The sequence below is a fragment of the Canis lupus genome, chromosome 34 (genome assembly GCF_011100685.1).
Source record: "Canis lupus familiaris isolate Mischka breed German Shepherd chromosome 34, alternate assembly UU_Cfam_GSD_1.0, whole genome shotgun sequence".
NCBI classification, from domain to species: Eukaryota; Metazoa; Chordata; class Mammalia; order Carnivora; family Canidae; genus Canis; species Canis lupus.
Genome location: NC_049255.1, coordinates 34285600 through 34310568, shown reverse-complemented (window position 1 = coordinate 34310568; position 24969 = coordinate 34285600). Strand labels below are relative to the sequence as shown.

The 24969-nt window shown below is 38.7% G+C and overlaps 1 protein-coding gene across 8 annotated transcripts in view; it reads left to right on the top strand.

Moving 5' to 3' along the window:
- The window catches only part of MECOM (MDS1 and EVI1 complex locus), a 553056-nt gene that overhangs the window by 245759 nt on the left and 282328 nt on the right, over positions 1 to 24969 (top strand). For all 8 annotated transcript variants that reach the window (XM_038583828.1, XM_038583823.1, XM_038583822.1 and 5 more), the window contains exon 2: positions 24162 to 24499. In XM_038583828.1, the coding sequence (XP_038439756.1) occupies positions 24162 to 24499 (338 nt within the window). The remainder of the gene's footprint in view (positions 1 to 24161; positions 24500 to 24969) is intronic.

Sequence of the window (24969 nt, the reverse complement as noted above, 5' to 3'; positions counted from 1 at the left end):
GTACTGTGAAAGAATTTTAGATGGTTTCCTTTGCATTTCCTCAGCTTAATTTGTCCTTTGCTGGGTTTGTTTGGGGTATATTTCTCATTTATTTTGAGTTTGTGTTTGTTTATAGGCCTTACCAATTTTTTTTAAACTTTCTGGATTGTTTGCTGTTTGGCCTTCCTTCTGTGTGCATTTGCTCTGTGGGAAGGATTGGGTTTTGTCATTTCAAATAAGGAAAGACTGTCATGGTGTAGATGTGTGTGTGTGTGTGTGTGTGTGTGTGTGTGTGTGTGTGTATGTGTGTGTTTTGCAGGGAGACAACCAATAAAACCCTCGTTATATATTCCTTATATCTTTAGCAACTTTTTTCAAACTTTTTTTACCTATGAGGAAATGTGGTTTTGGTTATTTTAAAAAGTGTTTCAAAATTCCAGAATTAGGAGAATAGTGTCTAGTTTTATAGAAAAGTACTTACTGCAATATGATCTCAGAGCCAGTCTGCTAGGGTCCTGTGTAAGATTGAGTTGCTCAGTGACTAATTTGGTTTCTTGGTTCCCAAGCAAAGAAATTTGGCAGCCAAGTATGTAAATTTTTGCCCATCTTCCATTTCGTTTTTTTCTCAGGAAACCAGAAAGAGAGTTAAACATAGATGTGTGCCCACATTATAACCAAAGCTTATCAATCCCAATTTTATGATGTTTATTAGGAAAGAAAATGTGCTTAAAATTTGCCTTTTTCTATTTCAGAGGGAAAAGGAGATTACTAACTCTCAAAAGCCAGAAAAAAATCAGTTTTAAAAAAATTTTAAACACTCAGGTGTAAGTAAATTAACACAGAGATGCCGCTCTCATTTCATTTTGCTGTATATTATTTTATTTGCTTTTGATGGCCACCAAATGGTAAACCCATGCCCTCCCCTAAAAAGGTCTATGACCATTCTCTTTTGGATGGTCCCAATAAGTCCATAAAACAAACATGTGTCTTCTAGCTCATTCTTTTTCTCTTTATATTTTCTAAAGTGAAAATCTGAAGCAGAATGCCTTGAAGTATATTGCAATTTGACAGGATTTGCTTTGTGTGCACATGAGAAAATATGACTCATAAAAAAAGTAGGAGAGATGTATGTGCACCGTGACGCTGTTTTATCGGTATCTATTGCACCCATTGCAGTGAGACTCCAGGGATGTTGGACTTAAATTAAAATACTCATAAATAATGTTAAACAATAATAAATAAAATCCAACATCTACCCTTTCCCTGTTTCCCCCTTTTTTCTTTTTGTTTTTCTACTAAGAAAATACAGAAGTAAATAATGCCAAGCAGCCCCTTTTGGGAACATAGGTTGGGAGTGGGACCAGGGAGCCACCCCCACATGCCCAGGGGCCTTGGAGTTCTACAGGGGGTGGGGGGCAAGCAAGGGAAGGGCCCCGGATGGAGAACGTTACTCTTCCAGATTTCCTGTATATTCACTTATTGGATTTAAAAAAATTTATCTTTATAAATTAGATTTGTTGGCATTAAACTATTTTTTTCCTCAAAGGCCTCAAATGTAGGGGTAAAATTACATCAGCGTCTAATTTTGCCTAATAAATTCCTATGAAAACCGTTGAGATAAAGGATTGTTTTGGAGCCTTTCCCTAGGAATTCCATCTCAAGCAACGTTGATCAAGGAAAGGGTTGTGTATCTGGCGAGCTCTTTGTGACGTGAAGTAACTGAGCTAGGATTACCGAGACATAGTGAACAACTTAAAGTGTAGGAACTTTAGAACATTCAACATTTAAAAGTATAGTTACTAATTTGAAGAACTGAGGCCTGTTATGGAGTGGATATTTCTTAAGAGTCCACCAGACCCAGTGAAGATGTCCTTGGATGCCTGATTTGGCATTTTCTCTGTTTATACCTACAAGAACAACATTTTTTCCTCCTGTCCCCATGCAGATCTTGTGAACCTTATCAACTCTTCCATCAAGGGAAAAGCTCTGGATTCTATAGTGTCATCATTCTCTAGGTACCCAGAGTTCTCTTGTTGCCTCCTGGCTGACCAGGGCTCCTACTTTAGGGTTAGGTTTTCCAACCTTTCTCTTCCTGTCCCCCATGCGTCCCATTCCCTCAGAGTAGTAGACTTTCCTGATCATGATAAACTAAGTCATGAATACAGTATATCAGTTCGTCATGGGTTATTTTACCCCACCCCCACCCTCACCAAATTTTACTTCCTAAACCTCTATTTAGTCTTTATCCTCCACCATCACTGTCATTTTTTTTTAAAGACACTTTGTGATCTCTATGGACTATTGAGGGTTTACCTGACTAGTTTATCTGCCTTGCATGTCATCCTTCCTAAATTTCTCCAGTTATTTATATCAGATGGATCACACTGAAACACAGCTCTGATCTTTCCATTATCCTCCTAAGCCCCTTCACTGGCACCAATTGCATAATGAAAGAAAGGCCAGAGTCTAGAATATGGCATAGAGGCCTTTGGCTATTTGGTCTTCACATTTGGCTATTTCTTCCCATCTCTCACTGCCTCTTTGCTGCTCCAAATCAGGCAATACCAAGAAACACTTAGTCTCACGCATGTTACTAAGCTGTGTCATAGGTCCATAGCTCTCAATATGCCCTTTCTTCTTCTTGAAATGGTCTTTCTTCCCTTGTCTTTTCTATGGGAAACTCCTTCAAAACCGTCTTTATTCTTCAACAGCCTTCTCACGTGTCACCATCCCTGGGCAGCTTTTCCTAATATTTCTCACTCTCAGAATGAATTCCTTTCTTCTCTGCGCCTTGTACGTGGTTTGTTGATCATGGGGACTTTATTTATTTGCACGACTTTCCTCTCTACTGGATGGTGGCTCTTTGGGGTCAGGAATGAGGCCAGTCACTTTGACTTCTAGAGTGCAGACTCGCTGCTGTGCATCCCATAACAGACGTTAAATGCTTATCGAAAGAAACAAGCTATCAGTTGTCAGGAGGGCTCTTGAAGATGGCTTTGCCTTAACTCCAGGGAATGACACTCTAATTGGGGGGGAATTTCGGGTATGAGAGCAGACTAGATCAGGGATATATGTATTTTGGGGGGCAGGGGGGATCCAGCTTAAGGAAGGCCTTGGTCTACCACATTAATGGGAGCTGAGGGGCAGGGGTGCATGTGCATCACGTGGTGTCTGGGGTTTGGCAGAGTGGAGACATCAGTTCTGATGGTGCCCAGATCCCCATACTTAACGGCAGACCCCATAGGTTATTAAAGCTGAGAGCCTATCTAGGAAGATTAGCTGGAGGAAGTGCTTTAGCCATGGAGCAAACAGGCAGTCGCTTGATTAGTGCCTCAGACGTGGTATGGCACTGTGGTGTTGGGTTTCCATCTGAACCATTACCAGGATATTTGAGATCTGGAGCTTCGGTTCTAACCTCACCTTGAGTTTGATTTCTGAGTCCACGCATCAGAAATGGGCCCTGCTCACTCCTCTCGGACTGCGCTTCCCAGCAGTGAGTTTTGTGTCCTTTGTTTTTGGACATTTGAAAGGGATGCTGAGAATTAAACCATATGGTGTTTGTTTAGGTGGGGAATCCTAAATAGCTTCTTGTACCGGAGAACACAGTAGCAAATATATCTTTACAGTAATGTGTTTTAAATCAAAAGGGCTCCATATTTTCCTGTGTGTTTGAATGTGACATTCTTGATCATTCCAGACCCACCTGTCTGAGAACAGGAATCAAAAACAGGAGTCACTCTCAAATTTCACCTCTATTTAATCCATCACAGAAACATACTGGCTTTTCACTGTATATATATAAAAAAACCCACCAGGACATTTAAACAAAGTGACACAGATCATCAGCAGATCAACTGGGAATGACGGCTCAATCAAACAAATGTATGTTGAGAATTTCCACAGGGCAGCTCTCACAGCAGCCAAGCCAAATTTGTTTAGTATACATGAGTTAGCTGCTTAGGAACATTTGCTATGCTGCATGCCAGATGATGACTTTTCTAGGTAAACATCCATTTAGCAGCATATACCCATCCATGAAAGTGTTGGCGTGATTTTGATCTATTCTCTTGGACTCCTGAAGTTATGACTTCATTCCACTGGCAGCCAAGTACCAAATCCACACATGCACCATTTAGGCTAAAAAGGAGGGGGACGGGGGAAGCCATACACTTATTTCAAAATGTAATATAACCATCCAAAAGGTAGGAGAAACTCCATAAAATTGACAGGCCATTTCACTTTTCTGACAAGCAATAAAGCAAGCATCATTAAAATGGATGTCAAATTACAGGGCAGGGAAGCAGCAGGGAAAATACTTACCTCGTTCTTGGTATTTGAAATAGAATGTGGCATATTTATCCTACCTCAGTCTGAACTTGGAGGCATTCTCTTTTAGGGTAGGGGGTTGCAGGCTCATTTATTAAACTGGGATTTCAGAATCAGATCCCAACTAAGTAAGAACATTTGGATTCTTCAGAAAGGAACACTTAAAAGTTCATCTTATTAATTCTTGTATTTGAGCAAGTTACTTATTTCTTTTAAAGATGTCACATTTTAAAAAACGGAAGACTCTTTTGAGCACAATCTTTAAGACCAAGCAAAAGAGCAAAGTGTTTACAAAAAAACACAGAAACAAAACTCAAAACTTTCTGGTAGAATTTTCAGACTCTGCGTACTCTTTCACTGGCTGTTGTGAAATCCAGCATGTGTTGTGCAAGGTTCAAGCTCAGTGCTCTAGTTTATTAACCACAAGCTTTTCTTTCTGATTGTTTTCAACTGGGGAATCCTCAATCTGGGGGGACGTTTCAAACAGAAAGCTTGAGAATTCCTTTCTTTTGGATCAAGGGGTAATTATGTGAAATTTGTTGGAAGAGATCATTTTTTTCCAAACTTAACCTCCTTTAGAAGAGCACTTGGCAACTATCACTTGTTTGAGCAAGTATTTTAAATGGCCAATGGTTTACGAATCCCCTAGAAAATACTTCTTTTCTGGTGGTGGCAATGACTTTTGTAGATAACAGCTTCCTTTGAAATCTGTTTAAGATTCAGAGGTAGGTGAGTTATAAAGTATAGCTTTCAAAAGTGGAAACTGCACATGGTTAGCATTTTCTAAAGTTGGCTCAATTTTTTAAAGTTTTTAAAAAAGATCTGAGTACTGTTGACACACAATGTTACATTATTTTCAAGTGTATAACATAGTGATTCAACAAGTGCATGTTATGCTCTGCTCACCCCAAGTGTAGCTCCCATCTGTCACCATCCAATACTATTACAATACCCTATGCTGTGCCTTTTAATCTGAATTTGAGCATCTGCTATAGTCACAGTACTGGCAAGAAGGTATAAAGATAATCAAGACAAAGCCCTTGCCCTCAAGTAGCTGAAAATCAAAATGGGGAGATAGATAGGAAAACAACTAAAGGTAACAGCACGAGGTAAATAATAGATGAATATATTCTGAGGTGCATTTTCTATTCTTGGATCCAACAAGGAAGGAGCTCACTCTCACTGGGGAAGTGGTGAACATGGTGAGTGGGAACCCTTAGCAGATAAGATAACATCGAAACTGGATCTGAAAGAATGTCAATGTATAAATCTTAAATGCTTCCTCCTCCACGAGACCTTTACTGTCTAAAGTGGTCAGCCCTCCTACCTTTCAAACTGCTTTGTTTTCTCCTCAGAACTTAAGACTATCTCATATTCTCCATATTAGCCCTCTTTCCACCAGGCTGTAAGGTTCATGGGAGCAAGGATGTTGTCGGTCTTGCGCATTGCTTCATCCCTAGCTCTCAGAATAGTAGCAGGCCCTCACGAGGGAGTCGTGGAATGGAGAGTGAGAGAAGGGTGTTCTAGATCAGAAGGAAAACAAAACAGAGAAGCCAAATTCCACAGTATATTCAGGGACTCAGAGGAGATTATCACGATAAATAAGATGGGCAAATTGCTTATGACCAATCACAAAAACATTTTTTTGAGGTATCCAGAAAGCTGTGGCTAATTTTTGAGAAAAAAATTGATGAGCTCTAACCGTCTGAAATCTTTCTAAAATTTGTGTCACTCTTGATAACCCAAGAGAAATCTTTCCTGAGTGAATGGTCCACCTTTAGTAGATACATTCATCGGTAAGAGCAGTTGTGTGGTATGTCCTTTAATCCCTTTTATCCAGGTTTTAAAAATGGTATGGTATGGTTATGAGATATATATATATATATATATATATATATATATCATATCCATATGATATAAACATAGATTATATCATATCCATATAATTATATATATTACATATATATAATGTTATGCGTCTGTAAAAAGAATGAACTCTTGCCATTTGCAACAACATGGATGGAGCTAGGGAGTATGATGCTGAGTGAAATAAGTCAGTCAGAAAAAGACAAATACCATGTGATCTCACCCATAGGTGGAATGTAAGAGGCAAAACAAATGAGCAAAGGAAGAATAAAGAGAGAGAGAGAGACAAACCAAGAAACAGACTCTTAACATAGAGAACAAGCTAATGGTTAACAGAGGAGAGAAGGGAGGGACATGGGGGAAATAAGAGATGGGCATTAAGGAGTACACTTGCTGTGATGAGCACCAAGTGTCATATGGAAGTGTCCAACCAGTATATTGTACACCTGAAACTAATATAACTATACTGGAATTAAAATTAAAAACAACCAAAAATAAATAATTTTAAAAATGAGATATAGGGAAGTTTTTTGTTTTAATTATTTCTAAAGTGCTCCCACATGTGGATAAATATTGGTAGCCATCCTCAAGTACACAGGGGAGACATTCATGCAAGTGTACATAGAGCTTTAGTGACTTCATTTTGGGACAGGATAATCTTAGGGCAAGTGGGGATTTGTTGTAAACAAAAGATTTTGTTTAAATATAAATAAAAAATAGGAACAATAACCTGCCAAGTTCCCACATGTATTTACTCCTACAGTGGTAAATTTCACATAGTCCCACGAATACTATTTATCAAAGCAGCTCCCAGGTATTGGGATGAACCAGACGCTTTCAAAGTGTTGACTGATCACTCCTTGCTAGCAGTTCACTAGGATTACACAGCCACTCCAAAATCAACAGCCTGAAAGAAAATGATATGAGGCTTGGAACAAAGGCTGGAATGTAGGTTAGCAACTGCCTCACATTGCAGTAAATACATCAATTAATATTCATCAATGTTTAGAGACATGATCTGGTAAGAGCATGGAGTGAACTGTACACGACAATTCAATTCTCTACCCCCAGAGAAACCTTGGCTACTCCTTACTTTTGCACCATAGAATTTGGAGGGAACTCTGGGTGGGTTTGCCACTCTCCCTAACTACTGAATTTTGTAAAACTCTTGGGAATGTTATCAGGATCATATAATGTATGTATGGCCTGGGAGGTACTTGTTTCCATCTTCATCCATCAGTTCAGATCTAGGAGGTGTTTTCAGAGGTTCACCAGTTGCACCAAAGTAGTGGAAGAAAGTTTTTCATGTTCTTTCATTTGCCAGGTGTTTCAAGGCACTCATTCTTTTTGAAGTGCTGGAATGGGATGTTTGTGGGAGGAATTGAAGTGCCTGACCCAAGAAGTAGGGAAAGAGACAAATTAATCTTGTGACTTTTTCTTCTCCTCTGCCTCTGGGGCTAAAATCATGGGAGAAGTGCATCATATCCCATCGACAATTCAATTCTCTACCCCCAGAGAAACCTTGGCTACTCCTTACTTTTGCACCATAGAATTTGGAGGGAACTCTGGGTGGGTTTGCCACTCTCCCTAACTACTGAATTTTGTAAAACTCTTGGGAATGTTATCAGGATCATATAATGTATGTATGGCCTGGGAGGTACTTGTTTCCATCTTCATCCATCAGTTCAGATCTAGGAGGTGTTTTCAGAGGTTCACCAGTTGCACCAAAGTAGTGGAAGAAAGTTTTTCATGTTCTTTCATTTGCCAGGTGTTTCAAGGCACTCATTCTTTTTGAAGTGCTGGAATGGGATGTTTGTGGGAGGAATTGAAGTGCCTGACCCAAGAAGTAGGGAAAGAGACAAATTAATCTTGTGACTTTTTCTTCTCCTCTGCCTCTGGGGCTAAAATCATGGGAGAAGTGCATCATATCCCATCATCAAATATTGCTCATTGTTCATTGGCCAATAATACCTCATTCAAACAGAAGCCTTCTAAACTTCTTCAATCTAGGCTGTTTCAGACATCAACACAGAAATCCTGGCAGGGATGTGTTTTGGAAAGAGCTCATCTTTCTGTACCATGTCAATGACCACATTGATTTTTCTTTACATTTGGTTTCAACAAGTGTTTATTGAGAGATTTATTGACAAGGTAGTTTTAGAGAATGAATTGTTCATGAGCCATCACCTTTTGCTATCTGAATACAGGTAGACCTGCAAGACACTGACCTGTAAGACGTGTCTCTTAAGAACTAGAGACATGAGAACCTTTCCCTATAACAATGATAATGACTTTTGGCATTTGTAGTTTCCCCTAAAGTTTACAAAAGATGCTCAAATGCATTATTTCTTCTGACTCCTACTTTAATTTTGTGTCATAAGTATTTCAAAAATGACATTTGTCTAATAGAAATATAAATGTGAGCCATGTATTAATTTTAAGTTTTCTGGTAGGTAGCCACATTAAAATAGGTAAAAGTTAAGCAGGTGTAATTACTTTTACTAGCATATTTTATTTAACTCATTGTATCAAGCCAGTTCAGAATGTAACCAATATACAAGAATTATCAACTAGTTATTTTAGAATTTTCATACCAAGTTTTAATATCTAGTGTATATTTTTAAACTGATAGTACATCTCAATTTGGAGAAGCCACACTTTTAATGCTTAATTACCACATGTATGTAGTGGCTACCATATTGGGCAAATATCAGATATGGATAAAGAAACTGAGGCTCAAATAGACTGAGGGGCTTTCCTGGGTCACATGTTTGGTTAGGTGGACTTATACCCAGTGTGGTCTTCTGGTTTAAACAGAAATTGGGTTAGGTTTGTGGTTTGTAGATTATCTGAATATATTTGTGTTTTATGGGTTAAGATTATAGGATAGGAATCTGGAGATGTTGCAAAGAATGATTCTATCATATACCTAAGGATTCCTAACTGCTAGTTCTGGAAATGCCATAGAATTTGTGTGTGTGTGTGTGTGTTTTAAGATTTCATTTATGTATTTATTTATTTATTTATTTATTTATTTATTTATTTGGGAGAGAGAGATAGAAAGTGAGAGTGGGAAAGAAAGGGGGGTGTGCAGAGGGCGAGGGAGAGAGAGAATCCAAGGCAGACTCTACCCCGAGCCTGAGGTCTGATGCAGGGCCCAATGGGGGACTACATGGGGCTCCAGGCAGAGCTTGATCCCATGACCCTGAGATCATGACCTGAATTGGAATCAAGAGTTGGACACTTAATGGACTGAGCCACCCAGGTGCCCCTGCATAGAATCTGTGTTTTTAAAAATAAACTCCATAGGAAATTTTGATGCACAGCCTGGTTTGGAATAGCTTCTCTAGTCTCTGAACGTCTTAAAGCCTCATTTCTGTATTTATACATTCCCATATTTTTTTTTTACATTCCCATATTATTTATCTATTTAGCAAGTATGTATTGAATATCTACTATGCCCCGGACACTATGCACAGTGCTGCAGATGCAGCTGTGAACAAAGCAGAGTTCCACCCCATGAAGTTTACATTCTACGACCTGTAAGGTATGGTTGGTTCATAGCAAGTGCTGTGATAAATGTTGGTGGAATCAAAATCTAGTTGGCAATATTTGATATTGCTTTACCAATTTCCCTTCCTGGAGGACTCTGAAAAACCTGAGGATGAGACAAAAATATGAGTTATCCATGTAGAGACTTTTTATTTGTTAATTTTTATTCCTTTTATACCAATATTTTTGAAGGGTTTACAATGTGAGGAGGACATGGTTCAAATCTGAACTGATTCCATTTGGTTAAATTCATCTATTAGCATCTTGAGCACTTAGAGAGAGAGAGAGAGAGCGCACAAACATGTAGATTCAGCATGCACTTTCCCTTCCTTTAGTGGGGCATTTTTACTGTACCTTTTAATGGATTGAGGACACAATGTGAGTGATGCCTTTTGTAAATTTGTTAAAATTTCCCAATTTAGAGGAGGAAAGGGTGGTACTCTTCACTATTTTAGTACAGTTGGCTTGCTTTGGCTGATGTTTTCGAGTCAACAACTACACATTGAATTGTCGTGGGCTAGAAACGTCACTGGGTTCTGGGCATTCCGCAATAAATCGGGCATCCAGACTCTGACTTCATCACCTTATAGTCCAGTGGCATTTTGGTGGTGATGGATTTAATGACTTTTCCCATTTGGGCTCACTTGAGTTGGGGTGTGCCAATTGCACGATCCTTTTATGACTTTCCATATATTTACACAAGTTTTTTGTTTGTTGTGTGTATGTGTGTTTTGACTAGATGTGTATAATGCTGTTTCTTGGAAAAATTTATAATGCACTTCTTTTCCACCAAGAAGAAAGAAAGTCTGCCTGGCTGTTTTTTCTTTAGCCGAGTACTTTCATTTGACCCTTTAAGCCAGCTAAAGTGAAGAAAAAAAAAATGCAGCTATAACCTACTGTTCAAAATGGTGTAGAGATCTAGGAGCATTAATTTAAAAATTCATAAATCCTTTGCACTATGCAAATTAATGACCTGTAACCTTTTTTTCAGGTGACTTATTTTGACTTAACTATGTCCAAATAAATGTGTTTATTTAGGAGATCCCAGTGCTACCCAAAGCTGACATTTAGCATCTCCTATGGCTCATAATATGTACAAGAGATGTGGACCACCCTCTGTTTTCTCATTATGCCAAATAATGGAAAGTGGAAATCACTCTAATCCTTTCTTCTGTGTCTGCTGTACCTCTGCAAATATGATAAACTCAATCCAATTAAAAGTCATTACCTCTCCAGGGCTTTGCTGCAGTCTATAACCTTTATTTCACAATCCTCCTGATTATCTGTCTTCATCCCAAGTAGAATTTTTAGCCATCTTCCATTTCAATTTTCTCTTAAAGAAGAGGAATATCACTTTTACCATTGAATATCGCAGTCCTTGTTTTCTGTACCGTTCACTTGACTGTATTCAATGTGGCCTTACATTACACAAGTTAATTCTTTCTATGCATGTGTCTTAGCTCCCTGGCTAGATTTTAAGCCCTTTGGAATCAGTAATTTTACTTTACTCTTTTTATGCTCTCCCTACCCCACCCTGCCATGGTGCTTTGTATATAGAAATATCCTTGATTAAATGATTATTGATCTGTAATCTATGTTGGATTCTAGTTACTAAAATGCAACAGTGGAAATGAGTATTAAAAAGTTAGATGAGGGGTGCCTGCATGCCTTTGTTGGTTAAGCGACTGACTCTTGATTTCAGCTCAGGTCATGGCCTCAGTGTCCTGGGATCAAGACCCTATTTGTTTTTTTTTTAAATAAATAAAACATTTAAAAAAGTTAGATGAAGTAGGTACATTAATACAATGACAATGGCAACAGAAACAATAAAAGCAACAACAGCACAAAGCTTGTTAAGTTATTGGGTAATTATTCTGTAGTCTTCTGGTAATTCTCCTGTCCCCCGGTAAATTTTTTTCACATCATATACTTTTGATAGAATTATAACATTTCCATTTTTTCCTCTCAACTAGTCACAGTTTACATGGATTGATCCACAGTATATCTGAACCAACAAGTATCTTAAGTGTTTAGATGAGTAAACTGATCATTTGGTGGCTTCTTTAGCTTTTAAATTCCACAGTGCCATGAAAAATAGATGTTTCAGTCAATCATCCTGAGGTTTAAGCGATATGATGCCAAAATATTTTATTTAACTCAACTAGCATAGATTAACCTATTAAAATAGGCAGTTTGTAAAGAAGATTTATTGGAGTAGACACAAAAGATGATCAGGAAAAACACAAAACAAAGACACAGATTTTTTACTTTTTTTTTTTTTTACAAATTTTATTTATTTATTTGAGAGAGTGAGCAAGAGAGAGAGCACAAGTTTGCAGGGAGGGTGAGGCAGAGGGAGAAGGAGAAGCAGACTCCCCGCTAAGCAGGAACCCCTGATGTGGGGCTTGATCCCAAGACCCTGGGATCATGACCTGAGCTGAAGGCAGAAGCTTAACTGACTAAGCCACCCAGGTGCCCCCATTTTTTATTCTGAAGAATAATACTTGGGTCTAAGTAAGGGTTATTTTATATAGTATTAATATAAGTGGTCAGCAAAATATTATATGCATATACTACTGAATATGAAGTCAGAAATATGCAGGTTTTAGCATTACTTTTTATGAAACGCCATGATGAGCAAATAGCTCCTTTTTTTTGAAGATTTTCACCAGATAATTACAGCTCTCAAAAATTTTCTTGCTACTCTGGCTTTTGGTAACTTTGACTATCATAGGCATAGGTGGCTATTATTTGGGAAAGGACCATCATCTGTTGTAGTATGGGACATCAAAAATCAGTAGTACTGCCAATTTTTTCTGATGAGCTCTTGCTTTACGTTGGAGGCTTCAGGGTGATGTGGTCAGTCTTCTCTCTGAAGACAGCACTATTCTGAGGTGAATCAGAACTATCTTTGGTTTGTTTGGTACAACTCTCAATTCACACTGGAAAATAAATGCAGTCTGGACCATCTATAGTATAGGCCTGAGGGGGTTTCACGGGCATCACAGCAGTCCCACCTGATCTCAGGTAGAACTTTTAGTCTTTTTTCAATGAAGTGGATCAAACAGAAACACTATTTTACTAGTTACATGACATGGAAACCATCAATTTTTCTTTGCAGTTTTCTCTTGGCTTACTTTATAATGGAAATGTAGACCATGCTATTTTATAACCTGTTGGTTTCATCATTTTATATATTACTTAAAGTAGTAGAGTAAGTCATATCTATTTTGATCCTCATGTTGCTGTGAAGAAATCAGTGATACTCAGAAATCAGTGGTCATGTACATGACCACTGCATTTCCATCAAACAATGAAGAGATTCATTCTTAAAAAAAAAAAAACAAAAAAACGTAGCACATACCTGGTTTTGGTCAATCTGAGGCTAGGAGTTTTTATAGATCGGCATGCCCAATTGCAGGTGCTTCTACTCAACTTTTAACATTCATCACTCTTCCTAACCTCAACTTACACCTTATTGGATTGCATTGTCACATACCTATTACCACTTCTGTCTTTCTAAGAGCCTTGAGGGCAGAAAAATGCATCTTACCCAACTCTATATGTAGCCTTAGCAACTTGCACAGGGCAAGGCACAACATGGTGCCAAATAACACTCTGGATTGGATAAGTGAACAATAGTGAAGAGTAGCATCTTTGGCAAAGACTATCAGCCCTGCACTACAATCGTCTAATTCTCCTTTTAGTGCGAGGAAAAGATTGAAATCTGGGCACTTTTGTAGTCCAAACTTCAACTGGAATGTGCAATCGGAGCGCTTACACAAAACTGGTAAAGTCTGGGGCATCTGTTTAATCCTTCACTTTTCATAGTATGGAGCCCACCAAAGATTTTGAAAGTCAAATGTATATTTATTCCACAGAGGAAACTTTATCAACCAGTGCAAAAGTTTACTGGCACTAGCTGGTGATATAATGGGTAGTTTAAATCCTGCTAACTGCAAATAATTTTTCAACAGTGTTTATGATTGTGGTAGAGTTTAGTGAGGCAGAAGTACAGATAACATAAATATTTCGACAAAAGCCGATTGTACTGGAGCCATAAATAAATTAGACCCAGTTTGTAAATAAATTTAGTTTTTGCCAGCAAACATTTATAATCCTCTCTTGCTGCAAACGATAGTAATTTATATAGAAGAGGTCCTGAATGCCTTTTTTAAAAAAAGTCAGTTCTCATTAGGAGGCAGTGCCTGGTGCCCGTCAAGTGTCTTAGACTGTGTGACTCAATTAGACATTGAAGGATACTGTACAGACCACCTAATGCTACTAGTTATTGTACATGTTGATAATGACAGTTTCCAGAGACCATACATAGTTTGGTAGTCTATGAAGTTGTCATATTATATCATTCCCTTGAATACGTAGCTTGTGTTACCACTTAGCAATGTTGAAATTACCCCCTCTCAAATCATAAGTGCTATTTAGTGTATGTATACACATATGCATGGCACATCTGTTCATATTTTTCTGAAAACACTTTTTACCAAAGTGTATAATGTTTTCTCAGATGAAAAAAAAAAAACACACCCAACCTTCTTTTATGTTTTTCAATGACATTCCATCCATCCCCATGGTTTTGAATGATTTTACGTTTAATATGATGTAGTGGTGGGAAATTCAATATGGGGGCCTTTATAGCTTACATGGGGGCAGAAAATTGAACTCTTTGGAACCATCTAAACTTGTTTGACACTGAAGACACTGTCTTGGCAATGGGGCCAGAGTCCAAGCTGAAATTAGCCAAATCAAGGAACCTGCCCCATGGAATCACTTTAGGGTCAGAAGTCATTGTTGTCTTTGCTACCAAGCCCCGTGAGAACAAGGACCATTGTTCATTTTTCAAATAAAACCTAATTTTGAGACTCTAACAAAATCCTATTCTTTTGGGCACTCTCTGCTCCTTATCAAACCAAGAGTGTGGTTAGGTTAGTGTTCTATTGCTTGTTCACTTTCCCTTTTATCAGCAAGCCACGGCTACAACTCCCTCTTCTGCCAGACACGCATAATTAGTCTCCTTTCTTTATGTGGAACTCCTGGCTATAAGAAAGCTCTTCTGTTTTGTGGCCGTAGGGAAGAGTCTGCATCAAGTCAGCTGTGAGAATGAACGTGAACTTACATTCAAACTGTTTATTCACTTCTCTTACGCACCTATCTCTGTTTATTCTACGGTAGAAAGTAGAGCCCAATCCCATTTGCTTTTTGATCTTCATCTTTTTTGGGGTTGTTTTGAATATTTTCACCCAGTTTATATTAGAATTCAGTCTCCTCCCTACAAAATGCACTCCCCCTCTGCGCCCCCCCCCCCTCCCAAATCCCTGCCTTCCTCTAGCTTGTAGCTCCTGAGCTATGGTCTTTCTTTTGGAGGCAAGAAGGATCTCTGCCAAAAGCCACCAAGCCACACTTAGGTAATTATAATAAACAAGTTGGGGCTCTCATTTCACATGCAGAGCTGAATGAAGCAGAGCTGTGGTCAAAGGGATCCCAGTTGCTCCTCCATTAGCAATGGCACATTAATGCGCCCTCATGCTCCCCTCCCCCACTAAAACATTTCTGCTTCTTCTTCTTCTTCTTCTTCTTCTTCTTCTTCTTCTTCTTCTTCTTCTTCTTCTTTCTTCTTCTTTAAGGAAGCAAACCAGGTCACTCCTTAGCATGGGAAGGGCTGCTGCTTTCTTCTGAAACCACCATCAACAACATAAACAAATTAGAGGTAGTAAACCACACATTCTGCCCACACGTAAACCACAGTCCTCACCAGAGGGCAGTCTACTTAATGTGAGAATAACAGCCCAGTTTTATAAGCCTCTACTGGGAATAAATTCCAGTTTCACTGGTTAGAGCACAGTTAGGCAGCCAGAGCACAGTCTCTCCTAGGTTACATGTTGAGAGAGACTAAACCAATTCTCAGAGTGTCTTTTTAGGAAATCTATTTTATAAGCTTTTGGTATACCAGACCTTGACCATCCTTTGGTTTTTATTAGGTAGAGTCAGGATTGCTTGAGGGAACTGAACCCAGGGCTGAACTTGTCCAACGTGCTTATTCTCTGGATAGGGAAACAGAGCTATGACTCTCACGCTCTGACTCTCAAGGTGGCCCCAGGCGCTGGAGGCATATTGCCGAATTTGGATCTCCATATCGTGGCTTGTGTCCCTCCTGCTTTCCCCAGTTGCAAATGGCGTGGTCTACAACCCCCCATCTTGACCCATGCAGGAGTTGTAAAATATTCTCTATACCTTCCTGATGCTGATATGCTTCCTTTCCTGACAATGGTTAGTCCTCCACTAATGTGTCCAGCCCTAAACTAATGTGTTCCGTCATCAGTAAATTCCTGCCTGTGATAGTCTTTTCTTAAATACCTGTTTAAACAGTCATTTAGATAAGAGTGTCCCATTTGTGTGCAACAGGAAATGCCTGCCTTCTTTTAGATACGCTGGCAAATAATTACTGTAGATATGGCTTGAATACTGAAAGGCTGTACTCTGGTCATTTCAGACTGCCTGAGGAGTAACCACCCAGTCTGCTGCACCATAATTTCAGGGCATTTCTGTTTTACCCTAAATGAATCTGAAGGAAAATCACTTTGGGGATATAAAAAGTTTATGAGAAAAGCCATCAGGTCAAAGCTTGCCAAAAGTCTCTTAAAAATTTGTATTGCTAAAAGAAAGTTGAGGCCCATAGTTACAACGTAAAAAGAACCCCTATCTGATCTCTGATAAGTCTGTTCTTACCTGGGCATTCCAGTGGGTATTGGCGACCGTGGTTCCCTGACAACTGAATAAGCCAAACATTAACCAGGCCATGTTTTTCCTTGGAGTAGTGCTCACAGAGCTTTAATGTCTTTATTTTAGCTGTTTTAGAATCTGTAAGTAGATACTGAAGGGCTTTACTGGTACCTCAACTATGAATTTTCTGGCGATTTCTTTCCATAACCCTTTTGAAAAAGCTTAGTTCCACCTCTGAGGAGGAACTTTTGAAAGTGGCCAAACCCATTTCATAATAGCTTAGAAGCTACCAGTTTAATTCACAAACCATACTTGTTTGGTGCGATGTCTGTGAAATTCCTGGGAGAGTGGAGAAACTCTTAATCAGATTTAAAAGCCACAGGACAAGCAAGAGGTGTGCCACAATCCTATGAGCAAGATAAATGTTTGCTCATTGATTTGGGTCCCTTGCTTCCAATTCATGTGGTATTTTCTGCCACTTTCCTTGCTGGCCTCCCAACACTCTTTTGGTCTTTTTGACAGCCCATAAATGAAATATTTTTAGGAAGCACTAGGGGAAAAGTTCCATAAGAAAGAAATGGAATAGCATGGTACAAGGAAGTAGCAAATACTTGAGGAGCAAGGAAGCTTAGAAGGTCATTTAAAAAATTCCATGTGCCAAACCATGTTGATAGATTATCTCGCCAAAATAATGGTCTCTGGAGACACGAATTCTCCAAATGCAGGGCAGTGTCAAAAGATTCCGATGGAGCTCTGGTTTCTTCTCAGCCCTCTCTGGAGGCAGCACCTTCTGAAGACCGCGTCCATCAGCATCGCCTTCCATTCTAGTCGATGCCTCTCTTTTCCAAACCTGTACCGCTGGACCCTTCCTGCAGTCCTTCAAAGGCAGCTTAAGTCAGTTTTCTGGAAACTCATTTTCCTTCCTTTTACTAGTTTCCCTTCTTCCTTTCATTTGGGATCTCAAATTTCATGATCTTGGGGCCATTCTCACTGAATTTTCTGCTGGCCAGTTCCTCGCCTCCTTCTTTGTTCTGTTTGTGCATCTGGCACCGTTGGGCTCCACCCTTGTCCCCAAGCCCAGCACACGTTTACTGGTTGTGTCACCGGTGCAGAAGAGCCGGCTCCGGAGGCCCTCTGCTTGCTCACCAACCCGCTGCTGTAACTGCTCTGGAATTGTCCTAACAAGGGAAGAAGAGCATGTCCGGTTTGAATTCTGGAAGGAAATCGGTGTCCTCCCCCTCCCTTCCCTGGCCCACCACTAGCAGGCCCCGACTCGTGGACTCCTGTTCCTGTGCTCACGGCCTACCAGGAGGTCCCTGGTGGGCCTTTGAGGTTTGGCAGCGCCTGGGCTCCTCCTAGAGCTGGGCACGCATCCTCTGCTCTCAGCCACGTGTAATCCTTCCTGTCTGCTGGCGAGTTGGGCACAAAGTACTGGCGCTTGGGCCCACCCTCTTCTTTAGTAGCAATTAACCTTTACTACAGAGCTTCCTTTGAAGTTTGCTCGTGTTTTTATTACAAAACTGCAATGAGGAACATAATGGGGGGAAATGTCTAAATTTCTGAGTTACCTAATCTGTTCAATTCCCTAGCTGGGCTCCTCCTGGCAGTTGTTTCATGTAGTTATGATCTCAACCAGTCTGCCTGAGATCTCAAACCATGTTTCTGTCTCAGCCTATTTTAAAGATTAGTGAGCTATTACACACGCGCGCGCACACTGCAAACGCACGTGGATGTGTGCATTGTGTGCATGTGTGTGTAGGGCTGAGTATAGAGAGGAGATTGCTTGTTTAATGCCTGCAGAAACCAGCCTCACGTTAGAGTCAGGCTGAGTCCCTGTGCTTTTAATATGAAAATTACAGTCTATTTAGTTGCTAAATGTTTTGTCGCGATGAAGGAACATGAAGAGTGGAGAGGAAATTATTTACGCTGGTATCACTAATGATAATGCTGAGCGATAAGTATTATGACGGGTACGGAATGCTATTAATGGTGAAGCTCAGGATTTTGAATGGCATCTGCCCAGAAGATTTGCAGTTAAACTAGGCAGAGAGGCCAAGTGAAACAAATGGTGAGTTATATAAAACCCACAAAAAGAAAAGGCATTTTAGGCCAGCCTTGCAAATAAGAACCAAAGAATTACGAGTGAAATGGCATTTTTTTTTCTAGCTTGCCGTTCACAGGAGCTCAAATAAATGAAATCATTTTTCTCTGCTTTTCACTCAGCAGTAAATCATTGGTAATCCAAGGTTAGTAGAAAAGCAACTATGGAACTCAAAGAAAATAAAAGAGAATCTCTTTTTCTTCCTTAGGATGGGTAAAGACTTTCTAAGAAAAATGTAAAAAAAAATCACAGAGGAAAAATAGACTTCGTTCCATAAAAATTAAAATTTTTAGACAACATAAACCCACTAAAAGACCAAATGATAAATGTTTTACTAGGGAAAGTAGCACAAACTATCAGAGGGATAATTTTTATTATTATTAATAAGGCAGACCAACAAAAGCTCAATTAAAAATGGACAAAAACAAAGAATGATTTGAAAAGAAGAAATACAGATGACAAAAATATTAAGTCCTAGGAGTCAACTGAGATCTGAATTAAAACAACTACATATATATAGTTGTTTTATATGAATATATATAATCTTTTCCATTGTATTAATAAATTTTAAAAACAAGACATAATAAGAAATGCTAGGATAATTGATAGGAATATAAATTGATATACACCCCAAAAAGCAATCTGTCAATAATCACTGTTTTCTTACAGGGCTCTAATTTAAGGGACTTAAAATGGACAAATATACATATTTATATGAAAAGATGTTTATCTTCATGGTGTTTATGCAACAGAAAGTTAGAAGCAACTTAAGTAATTACAACTAGTTCATTTTTTGTGGGTCCATATAATGGAATATTATGCTGTAATTAAATATATTTTTATTTATTTATTTTTTAATATTTTATTTATTTATTCATGAGACACACACACACACACACAGAGGCAGAGAGGCAGAGACACGGGCAGAGGGAGAAGCAGGCTCCATGCAGGGAGCCCGATGTGGGACTCAATCCTGGGTCTCCGGGATCACGCCCTGGGCCAAAGGCAGGCACTAAACCACTGAGCCACCCAGGGATCCTTAAATATATTTTTAGAAAATATCTTAAAAAAACGTTTAAGTGTTCATAATGAAATATAAGTGAAAAAGCAGAAAACAAACTATTTACCCAGTATGGCCACAGTTTTGAAACAAACTTTAAAACTTATCTTTAGAAAAAAAAAAAGCAAATTGCCTAGAGTTACAGACACAGTTGGGTTGGACACCTGCCTTCCAGTCTCAGGTGTTTTTGGATATACTGTTTAGCATCCTGGAGCATCAGATTCCAGATTTGAGAAGTAGAAGATTATTATTGCTGTGGCTTCCTTACAGGATTGAGAGTGTTAAAGTGAGAACATATAGATATACGTCTTTGAGAGTTATCATTATATTATTGCTATTATTTCTGCAGTTTTCTCTTTGTAGATTCTTATGTGCTTTCAGAATGGAACTCTGTCAAGTGGAAACCTATGTTAGTTATTCAAAGAGTCATAGAAATAAATATACTCCAATCTAATAGTGTGATCTGGCTTGGTCTCCAGGGATATTAGAACACTTAAAACTTGAATCGAAGAGGCTGATTTTCAAGAGCATTGCCAAGTCATTTGTCTCAAGTCCAACAATAAGCTTGTCTTTCTGTCCTTACTCAGTTAATGATACATCTAAAGGATGCATGAAGCAAATTCCAGTAGTAGGCAGCTCAGCTCCAAGAAGTTACAAGGGTTATTTATCTTTATGGGACCACTGATATATATAGCAGTTCTTACCTGATACTTACCTATTGTAAATGTGACCAATTTTTTTCCCCAATAACAGAGATTTAATGGAGATAGGATAATTGAGGTAGTTTGTCATTTAGATGAAATGTTTTAGCAGCCTTTTGGATAGATCTTGAGTAATGTACATGGAGGCATTAGTTTACTTTGGTTTATGCAAATATTCAGTGTGGTGTGATAAACTGCATTTGCTGTTGAAAATTTTGAAATGCTAGATTACATTGAAATATTGTTGCGTGTTTTGATATGTAAAACTCAGCAGTTTTCTATTTCTATTTTTTGTCACTACAGTCCTTTTTATATTTAATTCAGATGATACTAGATTAACAGAGGCTTGAAAACAAATTGCCTGGGTTTGCATATACATTTAATGCCTGCCTGTGGATGAATAGGAACGTGAGTCTTTCTCCTGGATTTGTGTGACCTATATAAGTTGTTCTTTAGGTTTAATTGGAATTTTTTGCCATTGTCAGCAGAATTGCATTCAGGCTTTAAATTCAAATTCTTCTGTGCAGCAGCCTGGGCACACATGTGTACTTTGTCTCCACAAGAATTGAAACCCAAATGCACTCGTTTAGATTATGCATTGGGAAAGTTTGTGGGTAACTCAAAGGTCATGAGGTCAGCTATGCCAGTGGGGGGGCCCAGATGGGTTTGTCTCTATCCTTTTTTTAAGATTTGAGATCACTTTGATGGAACTGACAGTATGAGTGATTTAACCCTTTGAGGAAATAGGGGAAATTTTACTGACTTTTAATGGATAATTACTGGAGGAAATAGTTCTATTCATTTGGATGCCTTTTGGTTTCCTGCTGCTTAAGTGGACAAGTCTATAGATTATACAATACTTCCAATTTATGGCACTTACTTTTCAAGAAAAACAAAGTCTTCACAATGTGTGATAAATCCCTTTAAGAATCTGTAGTTACAATTCTTTTGCATTTGCAGTAGTTAAATGTTACAATTCTAGAGAGATTTTATATATATATATATATAATCTGTAGCAAGAGTGCTACTGAACTTTTGGCTTTTAGGTTGATGTACAAAATCTCCCTGAAGGATAGATTTAGATAAACTTTATCAAGGGCGTTTGGATCCTAAAGTATATTTCTCTGAGGTTATTTCTTTAGGACATTACTAAAGTTGTTTCTTTTGATGCTGGGTTTGGAGAGAAGTTTATAATTCGTTATGTTCCATTTCTATGGGTTTAAAAGTGCCTTTTATGGTCAAGATCATTCCTTGTATTTGGTAGAAAAATATTGATTTGATTTAATAGTTTGATAAAATTATATGTTAGGTTAATTATCTATTTAGTAAGTATTTATTAAGCACCTTCATACAGATCACTTGGAGAATTTCTAAGAGCTGTGAGTTCTGAGTCTTCCCTTTATGGGCCAATTTCCTAGTTGGAATAACAGATCCATGCATATTAAACTAAGTAGCAGTACATTATTTGATCATCAGATTTGGAGGTGAATTTTGTAAGAACTCAAGGAAGAGGGATACTTGAGTTAAATGAGACGGTGAGGGGACAAGCTGAAACCTGACCTGAGAGGATGATTATAAGCTGGATGGGCAGAGGAGTAGAGAGAGAAATAGGGTGACCCACCAAGAAGAACTGCAGAAGAAAATCTCACTCAGCTCAGAAGATAAGCTTATTCTGGCCTACGGTCTCCTATTGAGGAGTATTGAGAATCAGAGATCAAGGGAGAATGGTTTTAAAATAAGAGCAATTTTTTTTCTAAGCTGACGAGGTTTGGATTTTACCACCTGTGAACACTGGGAATTATTGGAGGCTATTGCACAGGAAAATGGGTGTGCCCAGAAGATAGCAGCATTGTACGGGCTCAGTGTTGATGGATACCAGAGGTTGGAGACTAGAGGTCTGGAGACATATTTAGAGGACTGTTAGAGAATTTAGGAATGAAAATGTGTATTACATGAATGAGATGAAGGTAAAAATCATGCAAGAAGAATGGACAGCATTTAATGACTGAATAGATTAGAGAATGATGGAGAGAAAATATCCACATTATTTGAGAACCTTAAACGTGGTTAATTAAGGGAAAAATAGTATTCTTAATAGACATGCTGAAGCAGGCAAAAGACTCAATTTGAGGACAGATGATAATGTACAAGATTTTTGATACAATGAACTTGTATGATGATGAGCTTATATGTTAGGGTCAAATGTCTCATAGGAATAAGGTTGTATTCTGGAGTTTGGTTTTGTGCTTGGTTTAAATGTCATTGTCTTATCATTTGACTCAGGAACCAAGCGTTTTATTAGAAAGATACTTTTGCATGTACTATCACTTTGCCTGTCATAAAAATTTAAGAGGAGTCAACAATAGATCAACAATTGTTAATGACTATAATAGATCTCTGTAATAGGTCAGAGAAGGAATTGGACTAGAAGTTGGGTTTTCTACCTTCTAGCTCAATAAACTATCTTGGGAGATTTTAATAGTTTGTAGAACTACAGGGTTGGTAGCATCTTAAAAGGTCATCTTATCTAGTCATCAACCTGAAGCCGAAATTCCTCCACATTATGCGTAATTTATGGTTATCTAGGCTATGTTAGAAACTCTATGATGGGAACTTCTTTTGCCTTTGCAGGGCTCTGATTGACATTTGTCTCTAATTTTGACCCATTTTTCTTAGTTGTCTCCTTGAAGGTCTACAAATCCAACAAATCAGGTATGACTCTTGGTCCATAATCCCTGTGGACAAGAGACGTGTGTTTATTTGCTTTAAGATAACTGAAATCCCCTTCAGCTGGTGGACTGGTGGGAAATTCAAGCTCAGTCACTATCCTTTAACCCCCAGCAAATTGCATAAAAATCTTAAGATCTGAAATGGTACGCTCATTTACTTCCAGTGTGGGGGCTGTGCTGTCTTGTGGAGTCCTGGGAGCCCCAGTGCAGAGTGTTCAGACTCCTTGTTTTACTCTATCTTGCTTTCTTCTCTGGAAAACTCATCTAATTTCTTTGATGGTTTTTGTTTTCACACATGTCCAGAGGAATCACTAGCTTCAAATCACTTTAAGTCTCTGCTCTGCATAAGTTGTTGAGGCAAAGAATACCAATGACTTGGTGATGTGTTTGAAATGGGAAAGGAAAGGTAAAGAACAAACTCAAATTAATATTCCAATAAATAGTTCTGACATACCAAGTTAAGCCTTGTTGTCCATGGCAGCCCTTGGAATCTTTGACAATCTCCTACAATTTAGTCTGAGATACACTGCATGATACAACTTCCCAACACATTGTGTAATGTTATCGCCTCCTGATTAGAAAGGTTTGTGGTGTTGCAGGTACACATATGTTTACTTTTTTTTGTTTTTAATTTATGATAGTCACAGAGAGAGAGAGAGAGGTAGAGACATAGGCAGAGGGAGAAGCAGGCTCCATGCACCGGGAGCCCAACGTGGGATTCGATCCCGGGTCTCCAGGATCGCGCCCTGGGCCAAAGGCAGGCGCTAAACCGCTGCGCCACCCAGGGATCCCCATATGTTTACTTCTTATCTCTACTTTAGTCAGACCAATAATTAAATTGCTGATTGTTTCCCAGCTAAATAATGGATTGAGCTGACCTATGAGAGTATTGACAGTTGAAGATTAGCTCATTTGATTTATGGATTCACCAGAGATAAACCAAATCCCCCATCTGTGAATAACAGAGATTTTTAATGTGGGCATATTTTAACAATGGCCTTCCCTATTTTGTCTTCAAAGAACAATAACATTATAAGGTGGCTACCGAGCTGTGGGATTTTGACGCTTGTATATTAGTAGGAATTCACAAAGTTATCATTTGTTCATAGGTAATGAGTGTGTATACGGCAGCTACCCTGAAATTCCTTTGGAAGAAATGCCAGATGCAGATGGAGTAGCCAGCACGCCCTCCCTCAATATTCAAGAGCCATGCTCTCCAGCCACATCCAGCGAAGCATTCACTCCAAAGGAGGGCTCTCCATACAAAGCCCCCATCTACATCCCTGATGATATCCCCATTCCTGCTGAGTTTGAACTTCGAGAGTCAAATATGCCTGGAGCAGGACTAGGAATATGGACCAAAAGGAAGATTGAAGCAGGTGAAAAGTTTGGGCCTTATGTGGGAGAGCAGAGGTCAAACCTGAAAGACCCCAGCTATGGATGGGAGGTAAGAATAAATGTAGAGTTTATGCATTGAAATATATTCAGAAATGTGAAGAAAAGATTAGTTTTTAAAGTGTCCACAAAATAAGCAAATTCCAAATATTGCAAAATGTCTTCAAATGGTCTTTAAGAATGAACCTCCCTTATAATCTCACTTCTTGATAGAAACAAAATGTTGCATAAAGGTATAGTGGGTTAGAAAGGAACTCAACTACCAAAAGGTAAAGAATAGTATCAACTTAAAAACATAACAAAGAAAACAAATACAGCTTTTATGATTAATATTTAGAAGCATCATGTGGCTATCCATATAACATGTGGCATAAGAAAACAAACGTCATCATGTGACAAGTTTATTGTATTTTATCTTTTCTTTGGGGGCAAGGCTTGGAAGATTGGAGGAAACATTTGTTTTCTCCATTTTGTGGCTGAGTTAATTTGATTTTATTTTGTTTTATATGGTCTTTTTGCTCT